At 43.6% G+C, this 23048-nt stretch overlaps 1 protein-coding gene across 1 annotated transcript in view; it reads right to left on the bottom strand.

Moving 5' to 3' along the window:
* Nucleotides 1-23048, bottom strand: part of ITIH5 (inter-alpha-trypsin inhibitor heavy chain 5) — a 49698-nt gene that overhangs the window by 14805 nt on the left and 11845 nt on the right. Inside the window, exons 6-7 of the mRNA XM_056340210.1 lie at nucleotides 15028-15197; nucleotides 14351-14467 (exon numbers count right to left, since the gene is read on the bottom strand). Coding sequence (XP_056196185.1) covers nucleotides 14351-14467; nucleotides 15028-15197 — 287 coding nt within the window. The remainder of the gene's footprint in view (nucleotides 1-14350; nucleotides 14468-15027; nucleotides 15198-23048) is intronic.

The following is a 23048-nucleotide window of genomic DNA, read 5'->3' as shown; positions in this document are numbered from 1 at the left end:
AATTTAATTCTTAAGATGTTTACTGATTTTACAGATATTCCTACACTGCCAGTTTAGCTTATGAAAAAAATTGGAATGTCCTTCCCTGTCTCAAGGCCTGACCTCTGTGGTCCCAAGCGCTACGCAAATATAAGACAAAAGAACAACTCTTGCCCAAAAGATCCTGCAAAGCTGTGAGACACATGTCTAGGCCTAACTAAGCTTAAAAATCATGCACAACAATTAGGATCAAAGCTCCCTGTGACTGGGACAACCATTCTTTAAACTAAGGGATACTGAATAATTTTGACTAATACCAAAAACCTCGTGGAGTTCTTCTAAAGCCCTCTAGACCTGCAGTAAGCTGTAAGTGACAAATAGTTAAAAAGGTTTCTTGTAAGTTTAAATACCTCTAAATATGTCAAGGGTGCACACGCTCTGTTCACAATTAGGATACCAATTGGTAGATATGTATTCCAAAGAATAGTTCCAGCAATTAACAAATGTTTAAGCTAATATGTTCAAATGAATAAGATACAAAAAGAAGCCCTGACTAATGAATGCAGGTTCTACCTGCTAGTTAGTTCTGTCCTGGGCATATCGTTTTTCACCAATACGCCAATGTTACATTGCTCTGCTGTTCATCATTCTATATAAATCCAGGCAACCAGAGTGAGAGAAGCTGGTATCAAGATGAGCTCATAGACAGAGAGGTTAAGGTTCCTGGGTGATGGGAAAGACAGACCACTGAGGATAAGCCAAGTGGAAGAGTGCAGATGTGTCCAGTTCTCCCCAGTGTGAAATCTTTGATTTAGCAAGCATGCAGCTGTGTTCACATGGAGACAAACTTCAGCTTAGTAAGACCAGCTGAGAGAAGATGCCCAAAAGCAGCCTCTGTCCATGTAAACATACCCTATATTTGGATGCAAAACACATGAGAGGAATACAAGGCAACAATATCTGTAAGTATAGGGATCAGCAGTTTCTCAGCTCTGTCACCATTAAGCCTTTCAAATTCTAAGGCACGCTATGCGGGATATAATACGGTAAACTCAACAACATTTAAAGGTTTCTCTCATCATTTAAAGGTTTCTCTCATGCCTATCAGGGAAATATGTGAAGGGCTTGTTAAGAAAAAATAAAAAAGCTAATCAGCAGTGCTGGAAACCACGTATCCCTATGGCTGATGTTGCTATGTAAAGACAATTTGGAAAGGAGCTCAAAGGACTGATCAAGCTGTGTCATCAATATCCCTCTGGATTCTGCATTGAAGCTGATGATGCAATGATGCAACCACAAACAAATTACCCACCGCAGTGGAATCTCTAATCCTCCCAGCTGGTGACTTGGCTTCCAGTCCATCTAAAGCTAAGGGGAATATTTCCCATAGCTTCAAACATTTTGGAGCCAGGTCTGGAGTCCTGCCCTGCCTGTTTCTGTCCTCTGTATAAACTGTTTTCCTCTATAGGGATCACAGGATTCATCCCTCCGTTTGCTTAGCTGGAACATTGCTCCACGTCTCACCACCATGCATTTAATGAATGTTTCATAGATAATACTACTAAACCAAATGCTGGTGGAAGAGGTTTTTTTCAAAGGGGAGAACCCCATTAGGTTCACATCATGCGTGCACCAAATGAACCTTCAAGATGAATGCATGCCCCAAACATGAAGGCTGTCTCCTCAGTCTAACAGCCCATAGAGAACTTGCTAAGATGAGCTAAATAGCAGTTATTTGCAAAAGAAGGGAGGGTTTTATGCTCCTCTCTCACCTCCTCTTTTACAGGAGCCCTTGTATTGTAAAAAAGCATCAGATAATGCATAACATAACCCTACAGAAAGACCCTCAAACATTCACAGTGCCATTTTACAGAAGCGAAAACTGAGGCATAGACTACTTCAGTAATGATGCCAAGGCTACAAATGGAGAGCTTTCCAAAACTTGAAGTTTCCAGCTCTTGATCAAGTAGGCCAAACCATCTTTCAGGCATGCAAAGCAGCAATCACACAGTGGAGAAAAGCTCTTTTGGATTTATTCCATGGTTACAAATGTGGCCCATGCATTTGTCCCTCAAAAAATCAGATCAAATAAAGTAAGCAGAAAGTGAAAATGGAGAACCTTCTATCCTGTGTGCATGTGATCAGGCCTTCATACCAACCTCTGCTGAAGGAAATTTGGGGCAGGACAGTAAAGCAAGAAATAAGGAGACCACAACAGCTCCTTACATGAAACATCCCCCCTCTACTCCCCCCCTAGGGTAGGCAAGAGAGAGAAACAGAGGTGCCTAGTAGCAATGATTTAGAGTGAAACTCCCCAATTCCAATTATGCGTATTATAGCTTTGATAACAATTAACATCACTTTACATTTCCCATTACAAAAAAGCCTCTTTTCAGTTTTTTGCAATTCTGTCAGACTGCACTTTTCTCAGAGGGATTTATTGGACCCAAACAGCTCTATTGTTTCTGAGAACAAGGCAAGAGGAAAAACAGTCTTGCTTTGGCCTTCTTGCAGAGAGACTACATCTCACCTCCATTGTGCTCAGAAATTGCTTTTGACATTCTTGCCTGTGTTCAGCCAAAAGTAGAGGAAAAGAAAAGGTGAAACAACACAGAGCAGCAGTGTAGTTTGATGCACACAGCATCCGAGCTAGAACAGCAGAATAGGTCAGGAAGAACTGAAGCAGACTTTCCTAGAAAACACAGCACTTCCCCACACCCTCATACAGGCGCCAAATGGAGGGCTGGGACCAACTCTCTCTCCCTTTATTTAATTCTCTCTTTCCTTTTTTTCTCTTATTTTTGTCACAGTTTAGTCATTTCCATGGAGTTTAAGTCAGTTTTTCCCAGGGAACAGTTCTGCCATAATTTAATGCGCACGCACAGACAGCCTGGATTCTGGCATCTCTATCATGTGCTTGCCTCTGCAACATCAACAAAAACCCTTTGAATTTATGTAACATATATACACACACAAACATATGTACAAATGTGTGTGTGTGTGCGCATGTGGTTTTGCTCCAAAGCAAACAGAATGACAGAGGCCATATGGTTCATTGACCTGTAGCTTTAACCTCATCCCTAGTAAAAATAAAGGGTGGGAGTCAGCTCTCCCAATTCAGTCATCAGAAAGCTGGGCATTGCATCTAAACCCTCTCTAGGCAGGGGAAGACACCTCCAGAGGGTAATTCATTCCCGTCTGTTTTGGATAGGTTTTAGGATGGGCTGAGTCATTGTCTGGAAGTGCCTGTCTCCCAGCATTGCCTCCAAAAGGCCAAGCAGCTCAAGTATAAAGAAGGTGAGATTCACCTCAAGATCAAATCCTGCCCAGTCCTGAGCATTAAAGTGCTTACTGGAGCCAAAAGGAGCTAAACTGGCTCTCCACCTCTCCCAGAGTGTTCTGAATTGCCCGACTCATTGTATGTGTTTCCACTTCTCCTCCCAGCCCATAAGTACCTCCAGGTTTATTCTAAAGGCTGCAGCCCTCACAGGGTGGCAACACAGGCTTTGCTACCAATATTCCTTGCCCATAAACGGGTCTGTGAGAGAGACGTGACCTCCCTCTGGAGGGCTGGATATGATTCAGGAGCTGGCAGGCAAAAGTGACATTAAGTAAGGGGAATGTCTTGGTAAAAGTGCACTGCTTGAAATCCTTAAGTACGCAGCTATGCCGGAGTGCTCCTGGTGCCCAGCCTTCTCTTCCAGCCTCCAGGCAAGGATTTGCAAAGCATTTCATGAAGAGAGTGCTGGCAAAGGCTTCAGTCGGGACACAGCAGCAGGTTTCTTGCTCTGGCCTTGTAAGGCCACAGCTGGAACATCTCCTGGCTCAGAGGAGCCAAGGGCTGAGGCTGCTGTGGGATTCCCAAGCTGCTCTGCTGCCGATGGGGTCTCGGCACTTCCACTCCCGACAGGCCCTAGTGACTCATTGCACTGAAATTCATGCCAAGGCGCTCTCTTGCGAGGCAGAAAATTAACCATTTCTTCCCTGGTGAGGGCCAGATCCTTCCTCCAAGGCTGTGCATCCAACACTGGTCCATTTGGGGGCTGAGCTGGGCACAGATCTAAGCCACTCCCACCTAGGAAAAACAGTTTAAGGGTCCAGCATCTTTGTGCTAGGTGCTGCAAGGTGAAACACTTCTCCCAACATATTTGCCTGGGTAGATGCATTTTTGTGTGAAGGGTGGAGCGAGGCTTAAAGGAGAGGGTGGCAGGAAGTAACAATAGAGAATGGCTGGGGGCGGTGGGGAAATAAATCCATTTTTGCCAACTAGGAATGGTTCTAGCTGTCAGAGACAAGTTTTAAATGAGGATTAAAAGAGGATAGCTCCATGGGGGAAGATTCCTCTGTTTCCCTCAAATTAGCGTGGATAAAATTTAGCTGAGAGGTAGAGACTGAATTGCCACTCCAATGCATTTGAGTTGAGAAACTGTGCTGATGAATGAGCTGTCAGCACAGCTGCAACCTAGAGCTTAAAACATCCTTCTCCAGGGCTACAAAATAGCATTCCCCAAACCTGGAGCAGAACAATCATGGTCTAAGGCTGGGGACAGGTGGAGTGACCGTGGCTGCCAGAGAGTGATCACAGTTTATGTCTGTGCTTTGGAAATGATGAGAAGCTGAAGATGGGCTTGCACTGTCTAAATGACTGATGTGCAAACGGTGTCTTCTCAAGGGTGCAAGGTCAGGGACAAGGCCACCACTCTGGTCTTCATTGTCACCTCTGCACCAATACCTGGACATGCAACAAAACTGCTGTTTTCCTGGTTCTTGCTTGCTAAAGGCCCTGCATCACAGTCAAGATGACTTGGGGCTGTATGACCCCCAGCAACCTCAGGAAGAGAACTCCCACAGCTACACTCACTTCAGCTGGGAATTGTCCCCTTTGTACCTGGCCCTTGGGGCTAGCTCTGACAGAACTCCCTTTGCTTAAACACTAGTGGAGCAAAGCATGGGAAGGCACACTCCCATGGAAGAGCCGAGAGCCTTCAGTCCTTCCTTGGGTCAAAGAGCTGCCTCAGAGACATCTGGGATGATGTCAAACCATCTGGGTACCTTTTAGGAAGAATGTGAGTCCTGGTGACATTTCTCTCACAGTCTCTTGTTTGTTTGAGAAGCAGGGTGAGGGTGAAGCCTGGCTACCCTGAAAGCTTTGCAGTTCAAAGGGACACAATGTGTGGTTGTTAGACACTGTGGCATTGCCAGACTTTGGCCTTGCTATGAAGCAAGAGGGGAATTCAAGCACCTCATTATAATGCATGTCCCAAGGCCACGTATTCACACTTTCCATTGCCTAGGAGCGCTTGTAAGTGCTTCATCTTAGGCCCACAGCTTCATGCCAGCCCATTAAAAAAAAATCAAAATAAAAAGACTTTCAGTTCATGCTGAATCCAATTTTGTAAGCATAGTGGGTCTTTGCAGCACTGTAATGTAACTCAGCCCCTCTTGGAAATAGCTTCCAGATGCAGAGGGAGCTCTCCCAGCACCCACCCTACCAGTGCCTCTCAGATCACTCAGCAATCCTCGGCTGCACCCTGCACGCCCAAATACAGCTGCCATCTGCCCTCGCAAGGGCTGGGCAGTGAGACATCAACACCAGCGACACAGCCCCTTTCCAGCTTCAGCCAGCACCAGGGAACTGCATGGGCTCAAGATCGTCAGTCTAAAGAGCATGGCTAGCAGAGAGAAAAGCATTCACAACCAAAACCTCTGGGAAGCAGTGCCTGTCAGCTGAGGGATGCACAAGAACAATCTGCATATAATAGACGTGGGAGCATCTGCAACCATATGCTGAAGGATGCCAAAACTAGAAGACAAAATTTCAGTAGCCTTTACTTTGTCCTTCCAGATCCCCTGTGAGAGACCGTATTTGACAAGAAAGGAGCTAAGGCACAAGATGTAAGCTCAAAGGGAACTAGAAGCGCAGAGCTCTGAGAGTACAACAATGCAGAGAAAGGCTCTGAAACCAGATCTCCTACAGTGAGAAGGAGAAAAGTACAAGTAAATATGTTGTTTGGCAAAACACTGCAAGGAAGCACAAGGAGAAAAAACAGAAGAGCTCGCCCCTCACCTTCAATATGCTTTGGTTCATATCTTTCCCTTTCCAGGCACAGGCAGCTGATAAAAAGGTCCTGAGCTGTTTTTTTCCAAGCTACAACAGCAATATCTGGTCAAATCTGCCCATAGTCTGTCAGAGGGATTAAAACTGTGACTTAAGGAAAGGCTGGCATCAAAGTCACACTTGAAACAATGCTGTTGAGGTCAGACAAGGTACTGCCATAGAGCAGGTTTGGGATCCAGTAGCCAAGGGAAAGGCTGTGTGAGCACCACTGCCACTTAACAGGGAGTAGCTGAGGTACAGAGGGAGCAAAGGTTTGTGCAGTGGCATTCCTGCTAGGTCTGAAGCCACATCACATCAGTTTTTCTTTCCTCTACGTCCCAGTTTCCTTTCTGCACACGTAATGCAGATCACATGCCAGTTGCCAGCAAGAGGGACTTTTGTACCAAAAATTAGGTTTAACCCAGAAGTGTATCCTTGGTTTTTTTCACCTTCCTCCATTCCCCCTCTTGGGGAAGACAATCTGCCCTTTCTTCCTCTGCAGGGAGCGTTGTACAGTTCAGGAACTGCAACTAACCCTCTCCCTGTCAATGTATCTTTGTGCTTTCTTCCTGGCAGACACTGATCGCGTAACCAAGGAAAACTCCTTCGCAATTCTGGACAACAGGCATTTTGTTTTACACTGACACTGGCCTGTGACAGGATGGAGTTTGGTTGTAGAGCTCTGGACAATAAAGGTCTGTATCCAGTCCATGGCCCAGCCTCTCCCGCCTGCACATGACTGATCCCTTGCTAATAACTTGAACATTGCTGACACCCTATAAGGCTTTAGGAAAAGTTGCTTTGTAATTTCCTGGTCTGGAAAAGAAATGCTCCATCATTTAGAGCAACTGTTTCTATTGCCTTTTCTGAAAAAGATTTTCCATTCAACACTGAGTAAACTACTTAGCTCCACATTTCTCCAGGACATTTAATCACTGGATTTCTGCTCAGTGGAAAACTGTCTTCAAGGCTGTGGGCAAGTTTTGATATGAGTTGGGGTAACTCACTTCTTCAGCACCCAACAGCATAGTGAGGATAAATACATGAAAAACTGCAAGATGATCTGATTTCTCAGGAACTGGAGTTACATGTACCCAGGGGGCTGAGTAGATGCTCAACCTTTGTAGCCTTATTGCAGCACTGAGGATATAAGTAAATGTCTATACAAAGATTGAAGGAGGCAAGCTCTTATCAACACCAAGCATCATTAAAATCCTTATCAATACTGCAGTATGGATTACAGTTGGAGCAGTAAATATTTCTGTACAATAAGTCAAAGGGAAAAGCTTAAAGGCTGCCCACAATGCCATACTGAAATAACCCCACTGGAAACAATGGGGCTACCTGGGCAGGCAGCCAGACTGACACAGCAGTCTATGAAGGCCACATTCTCATCTTGAACTTAGCTCATTTTAAGTGGGATCTTATCCCATAACATGCCAGTCAGACACTCAAACCCCAACCCTGTCAGCGTGACAAACTATTTCCATGCAGTTAGTGGCAAAAAGGTCAACACCAAGGGAAAAGCTCTCCATGCCCTCAATGCAGAGCTTGACATCTCTCCCTCTGCCCATCCTCAGAAGATGGAGTTAGATCCAGTGCACAGACACTGTTCCGACAACTCGGGACTTTCATTCTCTGCCACACAGATCAGCTGCCAACACAGTGCTGGGAAGAGCTGCCATGCCCAAGAGGCTATCCATAGCACACCCCCACCATTTCAGCAGTCAATAGCTGCTGCGCCATACAGCAGGAGTTGAGCTGAAACATGGGTCCCTATGCTTTTCGTATCAATTAGCCTCCATTCTTCATCATGTACCCACTTTTCCAGAGTGGATGCCACAGCAGTCAGAAGCCTGCCAGGTCTGAGGCTTTCTAGCCCCTTCTCAGAACATCTTACCTGTGTGTGTAATCTGCTAAGAGATGTGCATTGCTCCTCCATAGAGACATGTCCCTCTTCACAGAGAAAAGATCTCTGCTATTTCACCAAGGAGAGATTGTGCCATTCCTACTCCAGGAGGAGATGTTATTTCTCCATGAAAAGGAGTACTGAACTTCCACAGGGATGAAGTATCTGTTACCCCTCTGCAGAGGACATGACTCTGTAGCCACCTCCTCTCATAGCCCTGACCCTTTTTCCTTGAACTGTGATATCTCTTGCTTTTAGATGCAACTTTCCCATTTTCATCTTCAGTGAGTGAGGGATGGTGATAATGGCTGGTCAGAGCAAAGACCCAGCACTTTTCCTCAGGTTTAGCATTAAGCAATACAAGAGCATGTAGTTGTTCTTCAAAAAAAACAAATTTGCCTGTTTTCCCACCTGAGAGTCTGCCACAGGGCCCTCACAGCTCTCCAACACCTGCCCCCTTCTGATTTTCCCCATTTCCAAATCCCCTCATCATCTCCAGCTCCAGAATCCCCACTCTCTCCTGCACATCTCTGCCCCCAACCCTTCCCCTGCCAACTTCTGTCCCAAGCCACTGCCTCAGACATGAGCACAGGCCAAGTCTTTGAACCAAAGTTCTGCAGAGAGGAGTTGAAGATGAAGTCACTACGTAAGGTGTAACTATCCAAGCAAAAGCTCTCTCCTCATGACACAGGTACTAAGTACCACATCCCTCGTTCCCAAGGGACCTCAAATTACATCACGCGAACCTTAGAGCCAGAACTGCCCATGAATACTGATGACTTCATACAGTAGCATAACACGGCAGGCCTCACTCCAGCAGGCTTCCACACAAGATCTCACAAGTGCTTCTGAGCCTCAGCTGCTCTTCACAGTTAGAAACAGACTGTCCTGGTTGAGCAATGTATAGTACACACCCCGTATTAGGGTGAAGGGGTATTTACTTGGAAATAGCAGTATTGTTGCAAGCAGAGTTAGCCTAATGGTTTAAGTCTTAGCAAAGATCAAGTGTCTTTTAGATTTGGGGGAACTTGTACAGCCATAAACCCACCCACGGGTTTGCCAGCTAACCAGACGAGGCTCTGCAAAAAGACAAGCACAGACAAAGAAAATCCTAGGTTCCCTTAACGGATCTATGACAAAAACACAAATGGAAGCCAAGTCTGGCTTCCACATATTGCTCCAGCAACTGGAAAAATGCAGGGTTTTGTCCTGGAAAGGACTTTTAAAAAATCCCAGATCAATAGCTTCACAGACTTGTATGCATGTGCCAGAGGCTTAAGTGTACTAATAGGCTTTAACGGCTCTGACCAGCCTCACCTGGGGCCTCCACCCACACTCCTGCCCAGTTAAGCTCCAGCCTGAGCCCTCAGTCCTGCCTGAGTCTCAGACCAAGGGTTATGCTGTAGCTGTCTCTGTCACAGCTGTGCCTGGTCATAGACCTCAACGACCCTGATCCATGGACTGACTGACTTCCTAGCTTGATTTAGCTCCTTCCTTTTCACTCTGGACTTGTTTGGTGATCACTAGGCTATGTCTGCCCCTAGAGTAGCACCTGTTTTCAGTTCATCCTTTGATGAATTTCAGCAAAATTCCAACTGAAAGCCTTGGTAGAGTTCTCAGTGTCTTCATGGGGTTTCAGTTCAAGCCTCAGCAGCATTTCCATGCTAAACTCTGCACTTGCCTTTGCATCCTATGTACTCTGAACCCATTTAAAGGACTGGCCATTTACAGGTGGGCTGGGCTTTTCCTGAGAAATTCTGTCTCTAATTCTGCTACCTCAACATGGAGAAAATCTGCTGGGGGCACACTGGTTGTTAGTCCCGAGACCAGAAGCAGATGCTCCCTGTCCTGAATACCTGAGGGCATCTTGTTCTGAAGGTTACTTGTTCCTCTGTGGCCCTGTCATTACTTGTAAGTTTTAGGGTTTAGGAAAGGCAGATTATTCTGCTGCATAACAAGTACTTGCATCTTTCTTGGAAGCTGGGCAATTAAAGTCTATATGGATCTGATGTCTGATTTAGTGTAGCTGATCCTATATGCCACATTGACATCTACAAACAGGACTGAGATGGCACTGCTGCTGTTTATTTCTGAGTAGGAGGCAGCTGCATGAGATTCTTCCGCGTTCACTAAGGCTGTTGCCTTCCAACAGAAATGGGAAAGCTGACAAATCTTCTCTCTTCACAGTACCTTTAAACCTGCTAAAAGCTGTAATTAGAATTAGCATTTTTTTCAAAGGTCCCCTGATGATTTCACATTGTTCTCCTGGGCAGCAGACATTATTTGGACTAGTAGTCAATTGACCTGTGGCCAGCTCTGCAGCAACCAGCAGTAGTCAGTGGGGTTTGGAGTGAGAACATCAAGCGTTCAGGTGTTTGTCTGCTCTCTCACCACCCTGAAACTACTCAGAGGGAGCCTGTGTGCTGAAGCATGGAGCTTTAGGGATATGTGCCTATAAGGCACTCAGAAGGGTTCAGACAGTGTGGGTCACAGATCAAGGGTACCGACAGTGTCCCTTGGATGGATGCAGCCAATAAAACTGAAGCACTTGCAAATACGCACCAGGTCCCAGTTTCAGTTGAGTTCCTCTTAGAGCAATTAACCTCAAAGAAAATTACAGTCTGGCACACTACCGTTGACAAGTTGCCAGGCTTGCGGTGTGGCCAGCTGTTTAACTGAGTGTATGGGCATTTATTGCCTGTGGGAAAGGTAAGGTGAAATGGATCTGTGGTTGAAACAACTACATCTTACCTCTTGTCTGCAAAATATTTGCAAATCCATCTTTTGTGGACACATTCATAGCTTGGAACATGCTTGTTCTATAACACTGAACTGCAGGCTGATAAAGGCTCTTTTTCACTGTGTTTAGTGAAGCTGGGGACAATCATCGTAATCACAAGGTGGTGAACCTATAACTGGCCCCTCTTTCTTTTAGTTATACCAAAGTAAAACTTTTACATCACCCTCTACCTGGCCCAAGGTACCACAATTTCAGCAGGCCAGACTGCTTGAAGGGGAAATCATTTTGCTTCCCGGTAAACTCTGCAGATACAACCTGTTCCCCAGGGTCTTCTGGCTCCTGTTAAAAGCAACTATTCCATGTGGAGCTTACTGTCTCTTTGCAAATGAAGGAACAAAGCTCATGAGGGCAAAACCACTATTTTCCTTGCCAGTGGGGCAGCAGTAATACCGTGCAAAGTCTTGAATACATGAAGAATATTTTTACCATCATGTTCAAGAGTTTTCTCTTCCTGAACTTTTATCTCCCTGCCAGTGCTAGAAGGTGACTGTCACAGAGGCCCATACTCTCAGTGGAGGTCAACTGCTGTAACACCTGGAGTCTGCTAGACATCAAAAGAGTTCAGAGGCTGTGAAAACTGCAGGAGGAATATGCATGTTAGCTGATCTTCCCCACAAAGCTAAAACATGTCTCAGTGATGTGAGGGCAATGTCTCAAAGGTCTTAATGATTTTACTTCAGCTGATCAACCAGTCTCACTATCTGTGTTTGCAACTGGGTCTGAACATCTTGTTGCTTCAAAGACTGAGATACCTTAGGAAGGAAAGGGTGGCACAAACAGATAAAAATTTGTGGAGGAAAAGGAAAACCTTGGGAGACGAAAAGAGAAATTACTCACAATTAGACTGTAGGAAATGTAGGGTGCATGAAATCCTGACCCCATTTGAGTCACTTTGCCATTATCTTCATGAAGAAAGGTGACAGAAGAATACAAAATCTCCTTGAGTTACTATAGAAAAGGGTGCACAGTTGATGTTTCTCCTACAACCCTAAAAACTGTCCTTTGCCACAGTTACTGCAGCTGACTCACAAGAGCATTCTTTACAAGTGCTGACTGTATTTTTAGCTGATCTTGCATGTGACTTAGTAGAGAGAAATGAGGAAAGACAGGCCCATGGGAATTCCCAGCTCTCTACACATCACCATAGATTAGCACAGCTGCAAGAGTCCAAGAGAAAAGAAGAAAAGGAGGCATTTCCTCTGCTCAGATGTATCCTGCCACCAGGGGATGTGTCTGTAATTTAACAAACATCTTAATAACAACAACACTTGTGTAAAAAGGCCACTGAGCAGACATGATCCATGGCTGTAACTGATCATACATTCTTAGTGTACCAAAAGAAGCGTATTATTCAGCCAGACCTAGATTTTGGTCTTTCCTTGACTAATCTATGTGGGAGATTTATGATTTGGGTCATAATTCCATGAAGTTCTATTTTTTGGAGCAGCTGATATCAAAGGAAGACAAGGACTTCCTGCACATAGCACTCCTCCATAACATACCATTGGTTCTCCATAAAAAATTACCATACTGAGGTAACAGGCAAAAAGTTGGGTATACCCTCAAAAAAGGCTCTGGCTAGACACATCTCTCGCTTCAGGCTCAAGAGGCACCTATTTGTAGCTAATTAGCCTGAGATTCATGTACTTTTAGCAGTAGGAGCTGGCTAGGCTATGAAGTAGACCCTCAAGGGTTAACAGCCATGTTGTTTCTAGTAAGTATATGAAAAAGAAGCCCTAATACGCTCAGGATGAGAATAAAAGCTTTCATAGTACAGGGCTAATCTGCTGACCCAAGGCACTACTTGCACAGCTCACGCCAGTACCAAAGCCCTTCAGAGTCTTAATCTCCCTGGTTCAGCACTGTGTCACTGGCTGGCTGCTTTCAGCATGCAGGACTGGGTGCATTTGTGCAGCATCTGTTTACCCTGTGAGGCAATGCAGACATTTTTCAACAGAAGGATAGCAGAAAGCCAAGAGCCAGGCTCTGTCCACAGGAATTTGTAAAGATTCAAAGGCATCTTCATTCAAGACCTCATTCAGCATAGTACTAGGTATGTTTGTTAACAACTCTGTTTGCTACTCCAGTCACTGGGGAAGGTAATTATGAGCCATAAAAGTCACAGTCCATTTTAGCTCACAGTAGAGATAATTTGATTTAATAGGGAACACAGCTTCTAAATTAAGATTTATGATCACCATTGAAACCAGATAGTAAAGTTTTTAGCAGAGAGAGGAAGGTATATATACCCCCAGTGTCCTTGTTCAAAGACAGAGAACTGTCAGAGAACGACCACGGTCTCTGTTTGTCAAGGACATTTAGGCTAGTGTTGGTGGCCAAGGGAAAAAAAAAGGCTGCCAAATAACCACACTTCCCAGAAATGTCACCGTGTTCCAGGCAGCAGCTAAGGAGCTTGAATGGACTAATTACATCTCCTTAACTGTCCAAGGTACAAGTCCAAACCACTGGCCTTCAATCGTTCTAGTGGAGTTACAACATCACATCATCCATACAAGCTGAAACTGCCTCATATTGGTGTCAACCTATGTGGAAAGTGTCATTTGTCACCGTCATTATCTCAGCCATGGTAAGAAAGGAGAAGGTAAAGATGTGGCCATCCAACAGAGAGAAGCCAAGCAACTTCTCTGTATCTCACGCCTGTGGAGCAAGTCTGCAAATGGAAGGAAACAATACTAACCCTGCCAGGACTTTTCTCCTTTTCTGTACAGATATAATAAGATGGAAATTGGATTTAACTCTCCAGTGTGAGTGAAGACTTGAGATACATCTGTCAAATCATTCAGAACAAAATTGAAGTCTTAATTCATCTCTGCTTCTAGTTTAGACTGATAATACTGTGTTGAGAGAGCATATTCCCCCCGGCATGGTGCCCTTCCAAGCCAACTACGTGGCTCCTGAACTGGAGATGGTTTTCATCTGTCCAGATCAGAGTGTTGAAGAAGCAAAAACATTTAGGTACCAGCCTGAACCATCCATGTCAAAGGTTGATTTTAAGTATCAGTGATGTTGGCTTGGTATGTTGGCTCACACTAAGATCCGTGCCCTGGAAAAATGTCTGAGATTTGTGTTGAAAGATATTCTCAAATAGGACAAGTTTAGCTTTCTTTCAACAGAACCCATTGAGTTATACATTGCTAAGGGTTTTGCCAAGGTAACTTAAAGACAGCAGTATCTTCTCTCTGCTGTTAAGCTTGGATACAATGGTCTCCTGAATGCACTTTGTTGGGAATTCTCCCTAATCTGCCTCTTTTCAAACTGCTCAGAATGGAACTGCCCAGGATAATCCTATCTGCAGCATCCTAGCTCAGTTTTGACAGCACCAGCCTTTTTTACAGAGTGATTAAGTCCTCTGCACTTCTTGTCCCCATCCCAGTCCCACTAACAAGATAACTTCTCATTGCAAGTAAATCATCCACCTTGAGGTGTCTTCAGAGCCTCCTTTCAACTCAGATATAGCAAACGCTTTGTAGAAGAACCCATCTGATGAGACGAAGTCTGAACCAAGCTCTTTGCAACCAGTCTATAACAAATGCAAGGACCTCACCTGTTTCAGTTTTGTTCCCACCATGGAAGCACTGCTGTCAAGCACAAATACAACGTTCTTTGGCAATGGAGGAAGATCTGTCGGGGCAAAGTAGTGCACGAAATACCCATTAAGAATCTGTGGAGAGCAAGGAAGTCGGAAATCAAAAGTAGATCATGATGCAATGTTCCACACATATCATTATGGTATATTTGGTTGGACACACCTGATCCTGCTTTCAAGGTTTGTGCCTACACTGAAGGAAATGAACGCCCCTTGGTACCTCTCTTAATTCTGGTCCCCTGTTTATCCAGACTCAGGGAGCCTACTGAAGCTCTCTGCATCTCCTTCCATGGTGGACATTGGAGTTTCTTTCCAAATGTAGTAAGGATATAATGTATGTACCCAGGGATCAGAACCCCAACATGCATTTGGAGAACTAGCCTTATTTCTAGAAATATATACAGCCAGTATAAAGTGAAGTGTAGATACAAAAGAAATTCAACGAAGTAGGTACCTGTGGTTTTTAAGTCCATCTTGTGGCTGCCAACTGGCTGGTTTTATTTCGGATAGTTCTTACAAGACTGAGAAGCAACCTTCACTTGGAAAGCATTTTCTAGGACATTTGAGCATGAAAGACATTGAACCACCATAGGTACAGTTAATAAAACAGAAAAGACGACCCATGTGTACAGTACCTGAATATCCCCAACACTCAGCTCCCTATTGACATCATATCTAATTATGAAGTCTCCCAAAATGCCATTTCGGGCGATCCTGGTTTGCTCGACAACACTGGGGTTGAATGTAACTTTAGCTAAGGTTTTGGTATGTCCAACTACAGTAGAAGGAGGAGGAGAAACATCACCTGTTGAGATAAAACCACAATATTACAAGTTTCCCCCGTTGTCTTACAGATGTCTAAGAGCAGCACACACAGGATTACCATGCAGTCAGGTCAACTAGCATAGTTACATACTGAGGTTTAGATATTCAGCTCACCAGTGATAAGAATGTAATAACCCCTCCCCTCTAATTCTAAACTGAAACCAACATTGCAATGCTATCAGGGATATAAATGTTTAGGCAAAATTCCTGTGCTCACTTCTGCTTGGAGAACCGAACTCAAAGGCTAGATATTTTCTGTAGGATTGTTAATTGTTTTCTGTAAATAATGAACACACAACATTAGACATGCATGTGGTATTCAATCCAGCCAGCTCTAGACGTCTAAAATTCAGATCCTATACCTGAGATCCTGCCAGTCAATGAAAGTATGATTCATGTGACCTGTTTAAACATTTCCTCTAGGATTAGATGAATCATGTTGTAGATTCCTCACTGTTGATTATAAAGAGTTCTTGAAGTTACCTGCTCAAATGTACTGTAGGCATGTGAGGTGGTCAGGATTAACCTGACTAATTGATTGCTTGATCTGACAAGCATCTTATATGTAACGTCTTCATCTGAACAACTCAGCTGACTATGTTCAGCAAAAAGTTATCAGTGTATTTGCTGCAGTTTCAGTCTTACTGATTGAGACAAAATCCAACACTTGCTAGTGCAGTCATGCAAACTGCATCCCCACAGTGTAACTCACCCTAATCTCCAACAGCTGTTCCTGAGGCAATGAAGACAGATGTGCCTTTCAGAAGGCATCTCAGAGAAAGACAATAATTTAGGTCTGAGTCACCCTGAAGGAACCTCTGCTTGTCTTGTTAGCTGTGTTCATTTCCTAAAGTTGAGGGTTATGGCTATTCCTTCTTGTCTCTCTGTGTGGCCAACATCCCACCTTACTCTTGGTGTGCCAGCTGCTCATTCCCTGTGAAGTCCATAAGGACCCCTACATGAGACTGACCAAAGGTCAGATTTGGCCTTGAACTTTGCCAGATTTTGAGGGGTTTCCCCCTTATCCTAACTAGCTATTGAAACACCAGAACAGTTTCTCAACTGATATTCTTCTGGAGTGCTTCAACTCTCACAGTGATTATTCCAACACTCCTCTGAGCCATGGAAGTTCTATGATATCTGCTCATGTGCTGATTAAAATTGGTGGCAATGAGCTACTTAATTATACTGGGGAGGAGTGTTCTCAAATCTTTGCCAAAGATGGCCCAAGAAGTCTGTGGTATGGCAGGGAAAAGAAAAGATGGGTGAGATTCAGTTCCAGTTTAGGTGTTCACAATGCAAGCCTGAGCTTATTTTCTAGGATCCCATTATGCTCAGTGGAGATCAGGTCAAGAGTGTCAGGGGAGATTAGGGTATGATACATCTGGCCAGACTTAGACATCTGCTTTAGGATAATTTTAATTATGTGCTATACCCCATTAACAATACTGATCACAATGACAAGATGCAGGCAGTCCTGGAAGGCTCCTTTCCAGGGATTCCTATAACACCATGTAATGACAAGTGGCATTTCTCCACCTTTGTAAAGTGCTCTGAGCAGCACTGGAGGAATGCAATGTGTCATCTGTATGCAACATCAAACACGATCCACCTCACATCTAGATCCCACAGGGATTTAAAAAACTGAATACATATGAAGGCCATTTAACAAGTAGGAAAGTGGACGTATGGAGTGGTTATCTAACTTACCTGACTTCCTATAGGTCAAAGTCCATAGAAATGCTGGGGCTAGGGTTTCTTGTGCGTTTATAAAACTATCAGCCAAACCTAAAGTGCTATGTACAATCTAGACTCTTCTAGACAAAGGAATGAAAGAGTCATAAATCAACATCACTTTAGGATGTGATTTCCGTGGTGGTTTGGCTTTATTTTTATCGCTGTCCTAGGAGTGCCTTTGAACAGACAAAGCACAAGACCATACTACTGAGTCAGGGAAGTTTTCTCATAGGCTCAGCTTCTTCTCAAATAAATTATAGTTGGAGGACCTGGAACATGAGACAAACTCATCAACAAAGTCTTGACCAAGAAGTCTGAATGACAGATGTTACTGAATTTAAGTAAAGTCAAGAACTGACTCTGTATCATGGCTTCTCTGACTGTGCCAATTCCAATCCATTCATCCTGATGGAAACAGAGAAAAGTCGCAGCCAGTACACTGAAATCACTTAGGGACACTAGTGCTGGATCTTAAAGGAGGTTCATAAAATGATTAACCAGAGCTTTGACATTTTTTTCTAAAATCTGTGTACAGTTCAGATTTCTCCTGTCGAAGAAAAAATCATAAATCAATAGCTCTGTCAGATTTTAACTCTATCTTGATTTTTTTTTTAATTTTATAGCTGCCCTTTGATCTGATGAATCGACAGATGTAATATGTTTTTAACACACAATACATCAGATTTGCTTGTGTTTGCCTTCCTGGATTTTCCATCTGTCTTCTATCACTCTAAAATCCCATTTAACTGCCAGTTTGTGGGAAGTATCCACAATTCATAGAAATGGCTTAACAGTTCATTTCTATTTTGTGATCTGTTTGAGGGTTTTGCATTGCTTCTTCTCAACTGCTGAAAAGCAAGCATTGTCCTTGGTTAGGCTGCCTGGCCATACCACATCAGGGTTACCCTCCTTATACCTACTGCACGTATACATCTGTGGCTGTGGCCTTTGGACTTCATATCTGTGTTTCTCTGCCATAGGTACACTGATGGGTGAGCACAGTATGCTGCGCACCACAACATGAGTGCCAGTCCTAGCATTTCTATGGACTCCGACCATCTGAAATTATCTGAATTAGGTAGGTAGCCACTCCATGCCTCAGTTTCCCAACCTGTTACATGGGCATAATCACATGTATCCCATCCTGTAAAGCACTGCGGAATCTAGATGGGATCATGTGGATCACATTATATTCCTCTACTACTCCTCAAAACACCCATTGGAGGTGAGAAATGTCATCCCCTGAAACACAGACAGTGCTTTAGGAACTCCTGGAAAGGAGGTTTCCAAGGCTGCCTTTGGAAAGCATATGACATAGCCATTGTCAGTGACACAAATAGCTGGGGAAGCTCTCCCATCTTCTTCATAGCCGTTCATCTCCCGTCTCCAGGATGGAGAGTAAAATCAAAAAACAGTCTGATGGACAAGATCCAAAATACTTTTTTTCCCCTGGAATAATAGAAATTAGGTCTATTAGATAGAAGATAATAAATAATAGAAGTTATCAAGTTCATCCCATGTTCACAGACCTAATCCCTTCCTACTTGGTTTTATGACATGGTCTGGAAACAGTCCAGACCTCCATTCATGGGAACTCAGTACCTGCCCTTGCCAGTCCTTTCCAGAGCTTCATTTTTTTTCACTGTTAGACATTTTCAATGTCTAATTAACTTTTTTTCTGGATTACAAACCCATGACTTCTTGTTCTTTCTGTTATTGACACAGAAAGCACAGTATTCTTTCCCTCCTTGCAGTAGCCTTCTGTATATTTAAATGCAGTTACTGTGTTTTCCCCCATGTTTCTTTTTTTAGGCAGCACTTGATATCTGGATTACAATTACTCTCCTCTGTTTATTGGCCCAGTTCTTTTCAAACAAGTGACAGAAAGGAAAATCTATGAGATATTGCAGCGTACAGAGTATGGATGAGCTCCAAAGACCTGAGCTGGTCTGTGCTCATGCTGAGATAATTAACAGGGCCTTTAGACAAACTTTCCACCAAATTCAGCTAAAGAAGTAAACAGAGCAGGAAAAAGCATTTTTCATATGAAACTGTAGTCCTTACATGATGAACAGGTAAACCTAAATTATTTTGGGGACTGGAAGAGGCAGGATTAGAGCTCAAATATTCTTCCTCCACTAACACGTGGAAACTTCTAGACAACTGTGATAAGAAATTAAAACCTTTCTGAGCCATATGACTTTGAAGAGAAATAGTAATTCTCAAGCAGCCTAGTGTCTCCCTGCCTAAGTCCATAAGTAGTTCTCATGCCACTGTGCTGGAGCAAAAGGATGAGGACAGTCATCACAAAGGATGCTGGGTAGGACATCATTCAGAAAATGGCTCCATTCTGAGGTCAGCAGAGAAAGCCAGGATCATTGGCCTCAGTGTCTCCTGTTTGGGGATTTGAAGTGACAGAAGACAACACCTGCACATGCCAAAAGATCACTTTCCAAAACTCACATGCCTAATATCTTCCTTTGGGAAAAATACAGCTCCCAGATGGAGGTGTGTGCGCAGGAGTCACTGGCAAAGGAAATATCCTGGAAAGACCCTGTCATCACATTGTCTCTGCTCCGTATTCAGAGAGGATGTACACAGGACTTTCCAAGAGTCTCTCTATAGCAAAGCACAGCTTTACTTTTCATAAATCACTGGAAATTTGTGGAACCAAGTCCAGGCTTTTCTCTTGGTCCCTTTCAGCCAAAACCAGGTAGAGCTGGACTCTTCACTGCTTCTGCTCCTGCTGCTGTGATTTCTGCACTATTTTATAAATGGCAAAATAAAGAGTGTCCTTCACTCTTTTTCATTAAGGGATAACTTCTGTCTATAGGTCTTTAAGTTTTGTCTGTTCTGTTCATCACAGACTGTATGGATACTAGCAGTTTGGGTGGAGTCAAAAGTGCAAATCCTGAATGACCATTAAACAGAGAAATTGTTTTTCTGCTATGCATGGTACATTGGCTGTATGGATAGCATGTAGAAAGCACCACAAATGTAAGAGGATTTGTCCATGAAATAAAGGCAGATCAGCCTTTCATCCACTTTTGGTCATCTAAACTATCACGGAGGTCTTTTTCATTAGTTTTATTAACAGTGTTTATTGCCACCATAGGTTGGCATTTCGATTATGGACATCAGAGTACAGAGCAGAGTACAGAGCTGGTGCTGATCATTTGAAGCTGTAGATGATTCCAAAGACAAACGCATTTGATTTTCAACTTAATTTGCCTACCCTACACTGGATCTTCAGGAGCTATACTCAGAAATACAATGTAGTTTCTTATCCAGGTCAGTCAGAGTAAAAAAGTATCTTAAATGACTTGTGAAGCTGCATCACATCCTCAACAATGGTTTCAGGCTGGTGGCACTTCGGACATATTACTCAAAATGCCGTCTAACTGATGACTTGGTGTCACAATACATTTTTCAACCAATACTCTCAAGGTAATTTGTTAATATTTATCAAAATCTGACATCTTACCATTAACCTTGAGATACTATAGACATCTTTGTAGACATAGGAAGCTGAGGAAGAGTTTTCATGACATATTCAAATTCAAACCAGTCAGGCAGTACCATTTTCAAATGTGCAGGCCTCCATTCCTTATTCAGTCATTTTTTTGAGTCATGACCTGTCATTTAGGGCACCACAGGTAACACAGTATGGCAGCATCTGGTCTGGCATCCCTTGCTGGCCACTTACTAGATTGCTATCATGCTTTCCAGTCAAGTGATACTGAAGAGTTTTAAGCCACGGGAATTCAAGCAGAGACCAGACACTGTCTTCTTGATGGTTTACTCCCAGTTTGCAGACTGCCAAGCAGCCAGTCTTTAAATTTCAGACTTCCAGTTCACCTGTCTTTCACCTAAAAACACATAGCCTTCCCCGGAGGTCTCACTGGATGTGCAAATCTCATGCTCTTGGGTCTCTAGGTGTCACATGAGCAAGAAGGCTTTGCAGGGAGGATCTAATGGCTCAGATGTTTTGGGTTTTGAATCAAGCTTGAAAGATGACAGCTGACTGGAACAGAGTGGATTTCCAAGTGAAATGCTCTTTGCCTTGGCCTTGCCCTCCCTAGGAGTGTTCTTGGGATTTGCATTTGTGTTTAGAAAGGCAGGAAGTTCCTGTTGTCTGCTCTGAGTGTGACTGATCTTGTTGGCAAGAAGAGGTCACAAGCAATAATTCCCTCCTATTCAAAACAAGCTGTCCTTCTCTGTGACTTGCATTAGACCCTTCTGAGACCCTCTGTCAATTTGGGGTTGGGGTGGGTGGGGGTGTGTGTCTTTTTTTTTTTCTTCTTTTTTTTGGTCTGGATGCTGGTAATGTCCTAATCTCATCTTGCTTCAAATCAGAAAGAAGCTCAGCAAACCTACTGAATTCATTAACCCTATACACTTATCTCAGTGGCAGTCACCTGAGTACCCATGAGGACTTGGTCTGACAGAGATACAACCCACTCCCAACTGCCTATGATGGACCTCAAAAGTGTGTTTGGCATTTCAATGACTTCCATAGCAGTGATTTCACCACAGCTAACAGATTTCACCAACTGTATAGGGCAATTCCAAACAGAAAGGGTCTGTAATTGAATGCTGAGCAAGGATAAAACACAGAGAATCTGAGCTTCAGTTGCATTATCCATCCTGCAGTGGGACATCTATTTTATATATGTTTTACTGGCTAGGGAGCATTATGGAATCCTAGAGCTTGGGCCCATTTTCATATGAGCTGTTTAAAATCTAAAGCACGGTGCCAAGAATGCTGACAGATTGCCATTTGGATAGCAAGTTATGAGAGTTTTCCCTGTATGTCATTTATGTCATAGGAATTTCCATACTGCACTAGACCAACAGTGTATCTGCTCTGCTTAGTCTGTCTCTAACATTGATCAATGCCAGATGTTTTTCAGGAAACCATATGCCACTATGCACTATGATACTCCTTGATAGGTGGAAAAGGCTTCCTTCCTCTCCTAATGAGGAACAGAGCACATTTATCATGCAGTGCGTGGATGTATGGCAGAGGGACTAATTAGCTGTATGAGGCTTGACCCTGAAGCTAGTCCAGGTCACTGAGAGCCTTGATTTCACTGTGATTTGGATGAAATCAGCAGGATCACACTGAACAGTCAGTTTAACTCCAGTTCATATGCTTTAGGAACTTTACCTGGCAGACATGAACAGCTCCACTGATTCTGCTGACATTATGTCACTTGGAGTAACTGAGGTTCAAGTCCCACAAGACTCCGCATCCCACTTCCAGGTCAGACTCTCCCTCTTTTTTTGGTGAGAGTTTCTTGTCAACATGTCAACATGTAGCAATCACAGCATCCTGTGCTCCTCACTGTTAGTTAACTCTGGAAAAAATTACCTTTACGCTGCCTGAACAACAAGTAAGGACAGTCGGGGGTAAAATTAGATACTCAGACCGCACTTCGTGCTTTGACAAAACTTGGATTTTCCTCTTGGAACTTCCCATGTTCTAAAATGCAGGATTTCCTATCTGCCTTGGCATGGAGGGATGGAAAAAACAATTCACTTAAAATAAACAGTTCCCAAGAGATATGGAGCCAGAAGACAGCCTGCTCAAATGCTGAGCACAAGGCCTGAAGGCCCAGTTCAAAGCTCATAAAGACAATAGCAAACAAAAATACTATTGAGTTGACTCAGATCAGCCCTATATTCATTAAGCTTCAAAGTTCTCACATACTTATGCACACATATCACATACAGTCAGTCATCTATAATAAACAGAATAAAAGCCATTAGCTTTTATGATAAGATTGAATTCCCACCACTGAAACATACAGTTCATAATCCTGAAATCCCTCTCCCATTGTAGCCCTTATACCAGCTTCCATGAACCTGGAGATCGCCCTGCCAGTGAATGACAGATCTCTAAATAGGCTGATGGCCTGCAATGCTTAGAGACATGCTCATCACTCAAACGCAGCCACTTCTGGGGTGGAATGTACCTTTCAAACAGTCAGTGATGCAGGAGTTAAGAAGGGAAAGTGAAAAATGTATGTTTCTGAATAAAGCCATGGTTTGTATTTCCCAGAACAATTTCTCTAATGAGCTGCTAGCATTC

Source organism: Falco biarmicus, chromosome 5, assembly GCF_023638135.1.
Source record: "Falco biarmicus isolate bFalBia1 chromosome 5, bFalBia1.pri, whole genome shotgun sequence".
In the NCBI taxonomy this organism is placed as follows: domain Eukaryota; kingdom Metazoa; phylum Chordata; class Aves; order Falconiformes; family Falconidae; genus Falco; species Falco biarmicus.
This window is presented reverse-complemented; position numbering and strand designations above follow the sequence as displayed.